The 13,992-nt window shown below is 43.0% G+C and overlaps 1 protein-coding gene across 1 annotated transcript; it reads right to left on the bottom strand.

The window, feature by feature from the left end:
* Nucleotides 1-11,983: 11,983 nt before the first annotated feature.
* Nucleotides 11,984-13,246, bottom strand: LOC134381742 (interferon-induced protein with tetratricopeptide repeats 1-like). Its single transcript, XM_063101585.1, is given in 1 exon segment — nt 11,984-13,246. A coding segment is annotated over 1 exon segment (1,248 nt). The 5' UTR covers nt 13,232-13,246.
* Nucleotides 13,247-13,992: the final 746 nt, after the last annotated feature.

Here is a 13,992-nt window from a genome sequence, read left to right as displayed (position 1 = left end):
TTTCATTTGTCCTTTTTATTTAAACATTTTATGTACATTGTAAAAGAGAGTAGGGTTGAGAGAATTTATCAGTGAAAACTAGATTCTACAACTAACGCTTTACTGTATTTACTTTATCACATATCTATTCATCTATTTGTTTCTCTATCCATCCATCAATTTATCATATTTTTTGATGTTGCACAAAAAAAGCAATCAGAACAATTAATTGATAAAGCACTTCAGTGTGCATATGCAGATTGCTTTTAAGAATATGAATCTGGTTTTATAATTAAGTGTAATATTTACATGGTTTCAAAAACAATATTGTGAAGTCTAGCTTCTATTGCTTTTTCATAGATTCCCATTACAGAATTTTATGATCTTTTCATTCCTTTCATTTGACTGTACGCAGATAGAAATGTCTTTTATATGCATTCCCATATCCCTCTGTTCTTCCCTGGTCCATACTGAGTGTAGGAGCCAGTGACACGAGCAGCAACTACAAGATGCTCAGTCAACCATTCCATGATTGTTTATCAAGTGCTTCCTATGTTTCCAGGTCTGGGGGATTCGATGTTGTTTAAAATAGATTGTTTTAGGACTTGCCTTATGCTCACCCAAATACACATGCCCACATCCCCTCCCCGCCTCCTCCAATTCTAAGTGGACTCAGTTGCTAGGTAAACAACTTTTGGTGGTGGGAATGGAGTGGTGGAAATGTTTCAGCATTAATTAATGAGTGCAATGGAACCTAATTTCCTGAAGACTTACCAACTAGGTGAGAATTATATTTGTGATGAATTTAGCCAAGATGATTATAAATCTCCCATTACTTCTTTTTGCCAAGACCTGCCAGTGGCTAAGGAGCAATAGTTGTTTAGAAACTACTACAGAACGGAGCCCAACCAAAAAGCTGGGAGTTATGTAGTGTGATAAGTACAGCAACATTGTCTGTGTGTTTTCTAATCAGTAGAGATGTGTCCTCAGATTTCTCATTTAGATTTATTCCAGGAGCAAACACAAATCTCCCCTACAAGTGGCTCTACAGCGATCACAGCTAAGGAATTCAAGGAGAGGCCAGATGTGCCCAAGAGTCCCATGTTTACAGGGAAAAGACAATATAATTATTCCCATGTCAGTAGTTTCCTCTGGTTAAATTTGATGAATCTGTTTTTTTGTTTAGTATCAACATAACTGAAAAGGTTGTGACTTGTGTGTTCCCTAAGTGTCATCTGAATGTCCCATCCAGTCCCTGAGCACAATCCCCTGGCATTGGTCAATCCTAATTTTCAGGGATCAAGGTAACAGAAGGCAACCTTCCAATTCCATGGCCTGTAGGAGTAAATTGTTCTCCAGTATCTTAAAACATTCTTGGTAGTTGTAGTAGATTGGATTATGACCCCCACAAACTCCCTGACACTTGAATTGTGTCCTCCAAGTTTTATGTATGAGAAACTTAGCCACCACTGTGACTATGTAGAGGGTGGGGAATCCTATTATGGTAATTGAAAGGTGGAGCCTTGAAAAGCTGATTGGATTGTAGGACCGTGCAGTCGTGAATGGATTAAAAATGATGACAAGGGGAATGGTTCTGAGGGCTTTGAAACAGGAGGACAGTCTGTTGCTCTTTCTACTTCCACCATCTTCCAATGTGAATTTCCTGGGTTGCTGTCACCACCACGAGTCAGACTTTGGACGTCCCAGCCTCTGAAAGTGTCAGCAATACATTTTGTTTTCTTATACATCACCCACTTCCAAGTATTTTGTTAGAAGCAACAGAAACAGACTAATCCAGTAGGTTTATATTCCCACAGTTTCCTCTGCTTTAGGCCATCTAGTGCTGCATAAATTGTTCTGCATTTTTCAATTTCCACCCAAACATAAAAGATACATCTCTTTTTACTTACATCTCCAATGAAATACACTCAAAGAATTTCTCATCTTAGCAGATGTTACTGAATATTTTGGGGTAGGGAGCAAAAGGGGATTATATCACACACCACCCAGTAAGGACTTAAAAACTGCATTAGAGTATTTATGTCATTTTCACCTTGTTTATCCCAACCAGAATTTTTCTCTTACTTTCCCTTTCTCCAACACATTTTAAGTTTCCTGAGGTGTGAATTAATGTCCAGCAATGTGTTTGGAGCACACAGATCTCTTGAGATTGCCAGAAGATGAACAAATGCAAACAAAAGGTTGGATTTATTATAAGGAGGTCATTGGCTTGACTCACTGACCAGCCCGTCTTGGCTGCAGAATGGCCTTGGGAAATGGAAACTTGGGCTGGAATGCTGTAATAAACCTCTGAAATCTCAGTCTTCTTTCTAACGCACATCTTTGCTCATTTGCTTTGCTCTTAGATCTTGTAGCAGGTCAGTGCCGCTGGGCACATGAACAAGAAACCTTCTTTGTTTGTCTCTTCTGCTTGGGACATCTAGACCGAGAATGGAAGCCGTTCATTTCATTGGCAAAATCAGAAGGAAAAAAATTCTTGTTGGTCTAGCAGATGAGAGATGCCCCAAACAGCATTAATCAACCTTGGCCTATGAGTGCAGGAATGTGTTGTTGAAGAAAGGATGCTCCTGTCATAGACACATGGATAGAAGGGGAAAGAAAGAGGGGAGTCAGTCAGGCAGCAGAGTATGTGTTGTGTCAAACTATTGTGTATTTCCCCATGTTACAGATTTTTCAAGGCAGCAATTGGGAAAGATTGATGTCCTATTTAGTTATGAATATGTTAAATGAGTAACGGTGACCTCTGTTTCAAAACATAGAGTTGAGGTCAGCAGCCAGCCTCAGAGCTCTCTCATAGCACGTGAAGGCTTCACTCACTTCGCCTTTCAATTTGTGGACAAGCCCAAGGAGGCTCAGACTTTCCACAACACGTACATTCCAGTGAACACGTCTTATAGCCAATTTTTCTAAAGCATTGAGAAGTTTCTCCCTGTAATAGGGCATTTTTTCTATTTTTAGATCTTTTAAGTAAAAGGTTATTGCTGTATCTTCAGACTTTATGTGAAATTGTTGGAAACGGCCGTATCAGTAATGAATCACTTGTTGCAGGTGATCCTCAGTGATCTTCATGCATAACAATTTCTGAAAAGTGTCCTCAGCGTCTCTGTGGTGGCCTTTTTGTGCATACATTTCAGCGAGGTCAGCATCAGCCGATTCAGATGAGGCTTTTAGTTTCAAAGTATTTTGAAATTCATTTATAGCTAATCGAACCAATCTGTCCACTTCTTCTCTATCCTGCCCTCTAGACTGCCTGTTTGCAGCTTTCTTTATTTCGATTGTCTTGTCGTTGTAGCAAAGCCCCATCTGGTGATGCACAAAAGTAGAGGTGGGTGTTGCCCACAAGGCCATATTTAAAAACTGAAGAGCTGTATCTAGAGAGCCTTTTCTTCAGTAAAACGTGGATGCATATTGAAAGACATAAGTCTGTGAGGACTTGACGGTCAGAGCTTCTTTAATGAACTCTTCTCCTTCAGCTTCTTGTCCTACTTCCTGAGGCTTCAGTGCAAGGAGAACCTCAATATAGGCATCTTCTGGATTTAGCCTGCCGGTCTGTCTTAGAAGGTGCAGAGTTGACGTGTTAAAACCATCCGATCGATAAGCAGTAATTGCATACCCAGTGCTGAATTCAGCATTTTTAGGGTCTGCTTCCAGAGCCTTTTCAAAGCAGTCCTTGGCCTGTTCGCAATTCCTTTTACCCCACTTCAGCAAAGCCCATCCTTCCTCATGATCCATCTCAGGACACTCCATTCAATAGCAGAAGTGACTTGCCAACTTCTCGCAAGTGCTCTCCACCTTATCCAGGTAAGTCTGGGCTCCTGCCAGTCTTCCCAGGTGGTAGCACACCCAGGCATAGTTGCCCCAGGTCACCAGACTTCTCATGTCTGATTGGTTGTCATGATCTCACTGGATTAAGTCTTCGGCTTCTTTCAAGCTCTCCAAGCTTTCTCATTCTGGCCTTTCCGGTGCTTCTTACAGGCCAGCAGGTTGTGTATTCCCACACTGCACTTGGTGTCTAGGGACAATCTCATCCAAGACCCTGTTTTCTAAATCAGGCGTTGCAGTGATTTCAATTAACAACTTCCATGTAAAGTGACATCTCAACTGAGCCAGGCTATCTTCAGTGAGATTTCCATCAGATTCCTCACAGTAAAAGAAGACAGCAATTATTTCTATTTTTAGTAGTATTCAGTCTACTGGAAATGAAGCCAGCACTTTAAATAGTCAAATATTCTCCGTCCCAATGTCCCTGCCTCTGTTAGCTCTTGCCTCTCTGGCTCCTGTGCTTATGCCATTAGGACAGATCTCAGGTTGACACAAATACCCGGAGGAAATGCTGAACCCTTCATGGTGCCAGCAGGTAGGTATTGGAAGTCTACAAGTCAACTCAAAAGAGATTTTTTCTGCTAATGTCAAAATAATTTCAGCACCACCTTCAATACTGCAAAACTCTTCTCTCCTGCTCCCTCCCAGCTTTGTAATACACCACTAATGCTGTCTGAACAAATGCGGAACAGAGGGTTCACAGAAGGGTGAATTCCTTACTCATCTTTCCCTTATTCCCAACACGTAAACACATTTTGGTTTTCTCTCCTCCCAGACAGGCTTCTGAGTGAAATTTGACAGCCAAATATGGTTTCAAATGATGAATTTCATGAATCCTTGAGGTAGGTTGGAAAATGTGGTAGGACATCCTACCTCCTTCACCTCTATGAATTTACTGAGCCAATCCCAAAGAGAGAGTTTGAAAAATGGGTGGAACCACCTCGCAATGGCAGACTTACTGCATGGGGACAGAAGTAGGGGGATGAGTGAACATTGCATGGGGCTAGATGTGTCTATGTGAGGAAGTGGCAAGTCTCACTTTTGTAATTCACTGAACCTAATGTCACGTAATGTTGCAGCCTAGTGGCGGGCAGTTACTCTAAATCTCAAAAAGTGAAGTGATCACTCAGCTACGCATGGAGAAGACAGAATAGTAAGTTTGAAGGGGACCAGAAGTTTTCTTTCCAATATTTTACTGTTTTATAAAGTGCAGCTGAAGTTCTAGTCTTCCTCTAAGAACATAAGGGGGCCAAAAGAAATTTGTCTCTAATAGTGAAAAAAAAGTGGCCCTCACATCCTATGTAAGTATATTTGCCTCTGCGTTCTCAACTAATTTTCTTACATTTTATACCTGACATGTTTTCTACCCTTTAGTCCCAAGAAAGACTCCAGAGGGGACCTTTATAAATTTCCTTTGATGCTATATTTGACAATGTATAGCAGAAAGCAAGTTTCATATAATTCCCATCATCCTGACTCAAAATATTTAACCATAACCTCATCACAAAAAAGACTATAGAACATTCCCTTTTGAAAATAAAGGGAAAGGGAAAATTCGCAAAAGATGAATAACTGTCAAGTGAGGTAGAGGATACTCAGGCTTACAGAGTATCTTACTATTTATTGCCTCTGAGAATACAGCTGCTGGCTCCATAGAGTCCTCTCATTTCCGTCAACATCTCCACCTCATAAACTCCCCATAGATCTTGGATTTTTCTTGAGTGCATCCCTGCATACACTCCCAAGCCATCCTCTGCAGGCCTGAGTCTATGGAAGATGACATCCTGACACTGAGTTTGTTCTTGCTTTACGGCAGGACTGCTTGGTTGACTGCTGAGGTCAGGAGCTCCAGAAACCTTTCTTTTTACCACCCAACCGTGGTCCGGAAATATTGTCTAATGAAACTTGTGCACGTGCCTGTGTGGATGTGGGTGCGGGTTTGAATGTGATGGTTGTGAACATGGGGTGAGACCAGGAGTGAATAAAATCAGTATTCCTCACTGAAAATAGCCTCCACTTCTAAAGGAGATGGAATCAGGAAGAGCTTCTGACCCAAATGCTCCACTTTGCCTACTGTAGCCCGTGGTATGATGAGAGCAGACACTGCCCGGGGAAAATCACCCGCACAGACTGCCATTGCTCTAGAGCTGCTAGAATATTTGTGGATGATGATCCATTCCAGGCTTTCTAACTTTGTCGCATAATCTCAGGAACCTCAGCTGCTGATCCAGCCATCAGTAGAAAGAGTCCCTCCTTCTGAGTGATCTAATCAGCGCCAGGGTGACCTGCATTGATAGGTGCATCGATAGGTGATATTCCAGATTTGAGCCCTCACCAAGATTGCAAAACTTCCAGCGCACACTTGGAACAGCCTTACAGGGCTGTCCTGCCAACTTGCCAGAGGAGAATTATTGTTCTTTCTTATAGGTAGTTGTTCATCAACATGCGTCATCTTTTCTTTCCTCTTGGTCCTGGGAAGACTATGAGGTAGAATGGCATCAGAGAGGTGTCCTTACTCTCTAAAAGAGGAATGCTAAGAACCTAAAGTCCTGTTACCTAGTAAGCACACAGAGAGTACTGTCATTAGCAGTGTACGTATTATTATCCAATTACGAGTATGTGTATGTGTGTGGTGACTTAACCCCTCTGTGCATATGGCAGGTGGGCAATTGTAACCACAAGTAGCCTTCCCTGTGTGTAGATCCTCTTCCCTTCAGCTGCTTGTATTTTTGATCAACGTGCATAAATGGAAAGAAGAGCTCACCCTGCTCCTCTGTCTCTGTATCACTGGGATCAGGAGTATCTCGACATGGGTTTTCTTCATTCTGGAATAGTCCAGAGCCCCCTTAGGCCACCCCGACCAGGGGACTCTAGAAACACAGGCACAGGCCATTGCAAAACCTCTCGGATAGCCTAGCTGCCAAGGCTGGGGAGAGGGTGAGCCTGCTTTCTGTCAGCTCCACAGCTGTGGACAAAGCTCACATCATTGTATGGCCACGGGCCCATTATATTAAAAAGAGAGACTGGATACTCTTGTGGTAAACTCCTTTGCAATCCCTCACTTACAATTTCTTCTCAAGACAGGTATAGGTGTTTACTGGAGGAGAGATCCTAGAAGCGGGGCCCCTTTTACTGAAAACTCTTCCTCTCCCACTCAATGGGACATCCAGTGGGAGAACTGTATCATGTCAGAATGCTTTTCAGTAGAAAATATTTTCTGTATTTCACCAGTTCTAACCAAACCAGCAAAGAAAGGAATACCTATATTTTAGAACCAACACTTCAAAACCGCAATAAGATTTCCCATCTTCTAACATCTAGTATAGTGGTTTTTCAAACATTAGCATGCAACGTGATCACCTGGAAGACTTACAACACACAGATGGATGGGCCCCACTCTGATGTTTCTGAGTAGGCAGGTCTAAGGTGGGGCCTGTGCATGTGTATTGCTAACACGTTCTCAGCTGATGCTGATGCTGCAGGTTAGGGTACCACACTTTGGTGAAAGGCAAATTGTTTAGTAGTCCACATTTCAGTTTCACAGTAATCCCAAAACTTTAACTTGGTATCAGTAAGACCAGAAAAAAGACGGTTTTTGAACATAGCTTCTTCTCCTTCCCATGTAAAACCCTGAAAGGATCTAAATGCTCTTTCCCTGACTGGTCCCCATGTCAGCCTCCCGTCTAGGCGCAGGCCTCTGTTCCCGTGAACACTCAATAAGTATCCTTTGGATAATTCTCACTGCATTAGAAAGTGCTACACTAATGACATCTCCTTTGGAATTAAGATCGCTTACTTCTTCCTTCCCTTAAGAGCACTGCTGCTCTTATTAAGCAAACTCAGTAACAAGACAGTTAGAAAACTCACCTCTGTGCATATATTTTCATCTTGCCCATTTGGATCTACTTTCCTGCCTTCTTCACTATGCTCTGTGCTCGGGGAAGCTGAGTTTATGGACTTCATTAACTGGACCTCTCTGATTTTTGACTTTCTTTTGGGTTTAGCCCACCAGAAGGCAGCAGTCAGAAATCAGAGTGCAGGAGGAGGTGAAGCTGGTGGTGTTAATGCCTAAGCTCCCACCGTGCTCACTTGGCAGTGGTTGAGTTTTTCACCAAAAGCCTTTAGAGAAGCCCCTCCGCTACAGCCACAGGTAGAGGTCTCTGCAGGTCTGGGGACCACTCTCTCCTCTTGCCCTGTAGGCCTAGGGGTGTCATGTTACCACCATTGTTAGTCCTCGCCCTGCTCCTATTTAGGATCATCTGCTGTTGATTTTCCTGAACTTTGCCCACAGCCTCTTAAATAGCCCCTCTAGTACACTCTCCTCCATTACCTGCTTGAGGGTGCCTATCAGAGTCGGAACCATGAGTGAGACAGCTCCCCTAGGAGAAGGAAATGGTCCATAAGGACAGGTTTGGAATTTCAAAGTGCACAGAAATAAGGTTGGGAAAGCAGAGAAAGCCTTTACCTCATGGTGCTTTGAGGCAGCAGGTGCTCTGTTGTGGTTTGGTCCAGGCTGGGAGGCTCCTCTGGCATTTGTCCGCAGAGTTCTAGGGCTTTTCAGAAAAGCATATGCTTATACAGAAGAGGTATCCCCAGGCAATTTTTCATTCCTTTCAGGCCCAGTGAAATTGGCAGTGTTCCATCTTCGTGAAAATGAAACTTGGAGAGAGGGAGAACTGTTTCTGCTTTGATTATGAATATGTGCTCAGTTTTGGCAGCTAACACGATGTTTGTGAGAAGCAGTTTTGATATGCACGTTTACTGTTGGGGTCAATGTGGCCTAGGAGATAGAGGATAACGGGATCTTCTGATGACATTCAGACGTTGTGGAAAGACCAGTGGAGAACAGGGATCTATATTTCTGTGGAACAATTCAGACTCTTTTGTCAAACTGGTTACTGTCACACGTTCCCAGCCAGGTGGTTCCATGGACATCTGCAATGGAAGCTCCTAGGACCAGGGTCAGTGGTTGATGCCCAAAGGAACCCCGTAGAGAGCCACTGTCAATCTGTGGAAGAATAAGGTTGCAGGTGAGGCTGCAGTTGGCTAGGTCTTCCTCTGTGGGGTTGCGGTAGGCAGAATGGTTCCCTCCGGGGTTTGAGGCAGTGGCGTGTAAGGATAAGTGCATGTTGTTTACATCCTCTGGCAGCATTTGTATTACTGCCAACCGAGACCATAGTGGAGCCTACTCAAATGTACTGACAATTTGATGATCATTACTGTTCACCATCAGGGGTTCAGACAATGGTGTTTGAACTGGTCAGTAGAGGAACGTGTGCACCTAGTCAGAGAATGTGATGGGGCCACTGGGGTCTCTAGTACTCTATGATGTGTGGCTGTCAAAGTGTAAATCGAGGGCTGGCAGGTTAGCTCAGGTGGTTAGAGTGTGGTGATATAACACGTAGGCCAAGTGTTCGGATCCCCATATCAGTCAGCTGCCAAAAAATAAGATAAAATCCAATCAAAATGCACATAATTCTTCTGAATTGTTCTTATGTTCCTGCTGTTTCTATTTTTTAGACCACCTATAACGGAGCCAAAACCAGCAGAGAGTCAGTCAAAACCCATTGACATGTTTAATGACTTTCTGTGAGATCCAGGCTGGTGTAACTCTCCACACGACTAGCAGGAGAAAAGGACCATTTGGAAAACTCTGATATCCTCTTGTGAAGTGTTACAGAGTCATCCTGTAAGTGTCTTTTTCCTGGTTATGCAGGGAGTAGTGCAGCGAGATAAGCTAAAGGACATAGAACAATTTCCCTTTCAGTGAGTGTTCCATGGCAGGGTTATTAACTTCATTGTCTATTCATAATTATCTGGAAAAACTGTAGCCCAGCTGTGCTGTTTCTTCCTTCTCCTGGGCCCTTAACTAGACTATCTTTCCCAAAATCCCTTGTGTTAAGATGTGGTCATATACCTGAGTTGTGGCTAATGGAAAATGGGCAAACATCGTGTGTGCCATTTCCAGGCATAGGCCATGAAACGCCCATGCATGGTCTTCCATGGTCTATCTTCTTTTGTGTGAACACCTGGAAGCAACATATGAAATATGGTATAGTCAAAAGATGGAGGGAGTCTTAGTCCTTGGATCACTGGATGAAAGACAGCCACTTGCCAATCAGGAAAATGAGAAGTAAATCTCTATGTTGCTTGCCAAGTGATATTGCAGGTTTTTTGTATGATAACAGTTTGCATTACCATAACTAATAGAGATGACAAGAAAAAATTAAAATTGTATATACTTTCCCAAATCTCAGATTAGCATCATCTGTTCCAATTCAGACTCTTTACTTTTGTTGAAGTAGACAATACTTTAGTTCTTTAATTATAAAGAGGGAGAATTGCTAAGACACTAAGAGAAAGAGACTTGTCCGAAATATTTTCCATGAGCTTTTAATCCCTGTGGGCCAAAATGCTCATATAGTTTAGATATTAGATATTCCTTTGACTGATCCAGTGTTCTTTCTGATATAGATAAGTGGCTCACTTTGTCTTGAACCACTGGCTGGTCTTGCTTCACTGTAATTGGTGATGGATGATAGAGTGACTACAGCTCGAGCTGGGCATCCTCAGTGACAATCCCTTTCAGCCAAAGACCACCAGGAATACACCTGTAGTTGAGCAAGATGGGTCCATCCCTCATTGCAGTGAAAGAGAACATACACCATGGGGAACGGTGGGGTGTCTCAGTAAGAGGGCGATGGAAAGGATTTATCAGATTTGAGCTTGTGCTAGGTGATTATGGGGAGGGTTTAAGAAGCAGGGCTTTGCTTGGGATTGAATGCTGCCAGGAAGCAGGAATGATTCTATGATTGCATATCTTGAATTCTATCTGGAAAGGGGGAAGACTAGACGGAGACTAAAGGTGTAATTTGTAAAGAAGCAGCAGTCACTCACAGGAGCCAAGCGAAGGGGCTGTTTGTTTATTTTGGGACCCAATTGGACAGTATTCATATTTTTGTCTGTGCTCAGACATGATTACAGAGTGGCCTTGTATTTGGTCTTGATCCATCCTGAACACAGGATGGCACTGTGTGATGTTGATGTTCTGCAAAATTGTTTGTGTGCCACAGAACAGCAGGCCAACTCCCAGATGTCGCGACTGCTCTTCACTTTCTTGTCAGGGAACTACCGTATTACCATTCCAGCAGACAGAGGGGTGTCCTGGCCTTTGTAAGGCCAAAGATTACAGACAAGGCGGATTACCCAGAAAAGGAACATCAGACAGCCTTTTGCACATTCACAGATCATGTATGCAGTATCTCTTAGGAAAAGGGTAGGCTTGAGAAAAGGTATAGTATAAAATCGCCCTTTGTGGAAATTAAAAACCTCTTCCACAACTCATTCAGGGTGGATTTTAGGCATCTTGAGATAAACCACACTGGGCCGTTACCAAGAGAGAAGTTCCTAGAAGCCTGTGCTGGCTCTCTTGACATCTCATCAGCACAGGATATTGTTTAAATCCATGTGTTCTTCCCCAAAGCCACCAAATCTCAAGATTACCTAAATAAAGAGAATGCCAATCCCATTCCCTATGTATACTCTACAGATAGAGGTAGGTAGTAAGATTCCTTAAGGATAATAAGAGCACAGGAATGAAGGGTGGAACCAGCCAGGGTAAGAAAGAAAAGGGAACTAGGCCCAGGCAGGCCTGCTGTGGAAGCCCACATCTGCCTGCAGGGAAGAGAGACTGTTAGGCAACCATCTGGGGATGAGCAAAGCCAGGCCATTAGAAACAACCTCCTAGACATGTGGGTGACAGGACCACCTGATGGTGGGAACTCCCTCACACACGTACACCACCTCACCTATTTTAGAGCTGTGTGCTCTGAGTACAAGATGGTAAAGCTCCATAACAGAACAACAATCCTTATTCTGTCTATGGGTTCAAGGGGACATTTTCCCTTGAGTTTTCCTTCCCTCCTTCCCATCTTGGACAAAGCGAGAGCTACTAAGACATTCTCCTTTCACTTGCCTTTGTGCACAAAAGATAGTGTTGCTCAGTGGCCACCTGGTGGTAGACTGCCTGGGGTCATGACTGGGCTTTGCTGTTTATGTGATGTGTGATCCTGGGCTAGTTGGTTCATATGTCTAAGCTACCTGTAAAATCGGGATAGGAATAAGAGATGGAACAGGACATTGCAAGGAAAGCATGTCTCATTTAAGAGCATTCAGTAGTTGTGAGTGTTGCTTTCACAGTGTGGGACAAGTCCCTCCGCGTGGGCAGTCTGTGCTGACCATGAGTGAGAATTTTTTGTCTAGCATTTGACTGTGGTTCTATGTATAGTGCTTTTAAATAGTAGGTAATTGCCTCATTGTCAGATTGCTTGTGACATTGCAGAAAGTAGCCGTAACGATAATGGACCTCCTGCAATAGGCTCTTATTACCATCATGCAGGGTGAGTGCTTTCCTGTACGTGTCCTCAACCTTTTGCTGTTCACCTTGCTCTGTATACATGTTGGCTAAATCCATATACGCTATTGTAAATGTGGGCTTTTTCTGTATAGCAAGTTCAAAATGAAATATGGCTAATCTCATCATTCTGTCTGCATTTTCTTCATCCTCTCTGCTACGTGGCAACTTTGTAGCTTACTTTATTTCGATCATTTGTTGTCTGTAGCAACACCCTATCTGGTGATGTAGGAAGACGGAGTCGGGTGTTGCCTGCAAGGCTGTTTTTAAGAGCTGAAGAGCTTTATCCAGAGAGCCTTTTTTTCGGTAAAACTTGGCTGCATATCGAAAGACATAAGTCTGTGAGGACTTTTTGGTCAGAGCTTCCTCAATGTACTTTTCTCCTTCAGCTTCTTGTCCTACTTCCTGAAGCTTCAGTGCAAGGAGAACCTTAATATATGCATCTTCTGGACTTAGCCTGATCGCCTGCCTTAGGGGGTGCAAAGAAAACTCCTCCGTGCCTTTTATTGCTGCATTAAAGCCATCCAGGCGATAGGTGGCAATTGCATACCCGGTGCTGAATTCAGCGTTTTCAGGGTCTGCTTCCAGAGCTTTTTCAAAGCAGGCCTTGGCCCGTTCATAATTCTGTCCTCCACACTTCAGCAAGGCCCATCCTTCCTCACAGTCCATCTCAGGACACTCCATTCTATAGCGGAAGGGACTTGCCAACCTCTCGCAAGTGCTCTCCACCTTATCCAGGTAAGTCTGGGCTCCTGCCAGTCTTCCCAGGTGGTAGCACACCCAGGCATAGTTGCCCCAGGTCACCAGACTTCTCATGTCCGATTGGTTGGCATGATCTCGCTGGATTAAGTCTTCGGCTTCTTTCAAGCTCTCCAAGGCTTTCTCATTCTGGCCTTTCAGGTGCTTCACATAGGCCAGCATGTTGTGTATTCCCACATTGTACTTGGTGTCTAGGAACTCAATCTCTTCCAAGACCCTGTTTTCTAAATCAGTCATTGCACCGTCTTCAATTAGCAGCCCCCAGGTAAAGTGACATCTCAATTCCTTCAGCCTGTCTTCGACCTGATGATCATCAGCGTTCTTACTGTAAACGTAAAAGCAGTTTTTATTTGTTAGATGAAGAACAGCCAAAAGAAAAACCCAGATAAAACCCCTTGTACTTTCGTTTTTATTCTTGAAGGAACACACTTCCTTTTATTTTCTTTACATTACCTGGATTTTTAAGATACGCATGGACTGTGATTGCAGTTTGCTTGGCCCCATTCTCTGACTCTGGCACTTTCTAGCCAAATCACCATGCTGTGCTTCAGAGTCCCATTTATAAAATGGAGATGACAATAGTACTTATCACACTGGGCTTGGAGAGGATTAATAAGCCCATATATATAAAGCCGTTAGAGCATGTTGTGTGCTACATAAGAGTTTTCTATTTTACTATAAATATAAATAGGCTGAGATCAGTTAAAAATGCAGAGCCTTCGGAAGCACTGTTGACTTGAAGACCCTCGTCAGCATATATGCAATAAATTAAGACCACCTAAGAAAGATAATATTTGAACAAAGTTTTTTTTTCTCACTTGTTATTTGGAAATAATTATAGATTCACAGAAATTTGCAAAGACAATGCAGAGATCCAGTGTATCCTTCATCCATTTTCCCCCTATGATCATATTTTACATAGCTATAGTACAATATCAAAATTAGGAAATTGACATTGGTACAACAATGTGTATATAATTCTATGTAATTTGTTCACA

Source organism: Cynocephalus volans, chromosome 7 (assembly GCF_027409185.1).
Source record: "Cynocephalus volans isolate mCynVol1 chromosome 7, mCynVol1.pri, whole genome shotgun sequence".
NCBI classification, from domain to species: Eukaryota; Metazoa; Chordata; class Mammalia; order Dermoptera; family Cynocephalidae; genus Cynocephalus; species Cynocephalus volans.
This window is presented reverse-complemented; position numbering and strand designations above follow the sequence as displayed.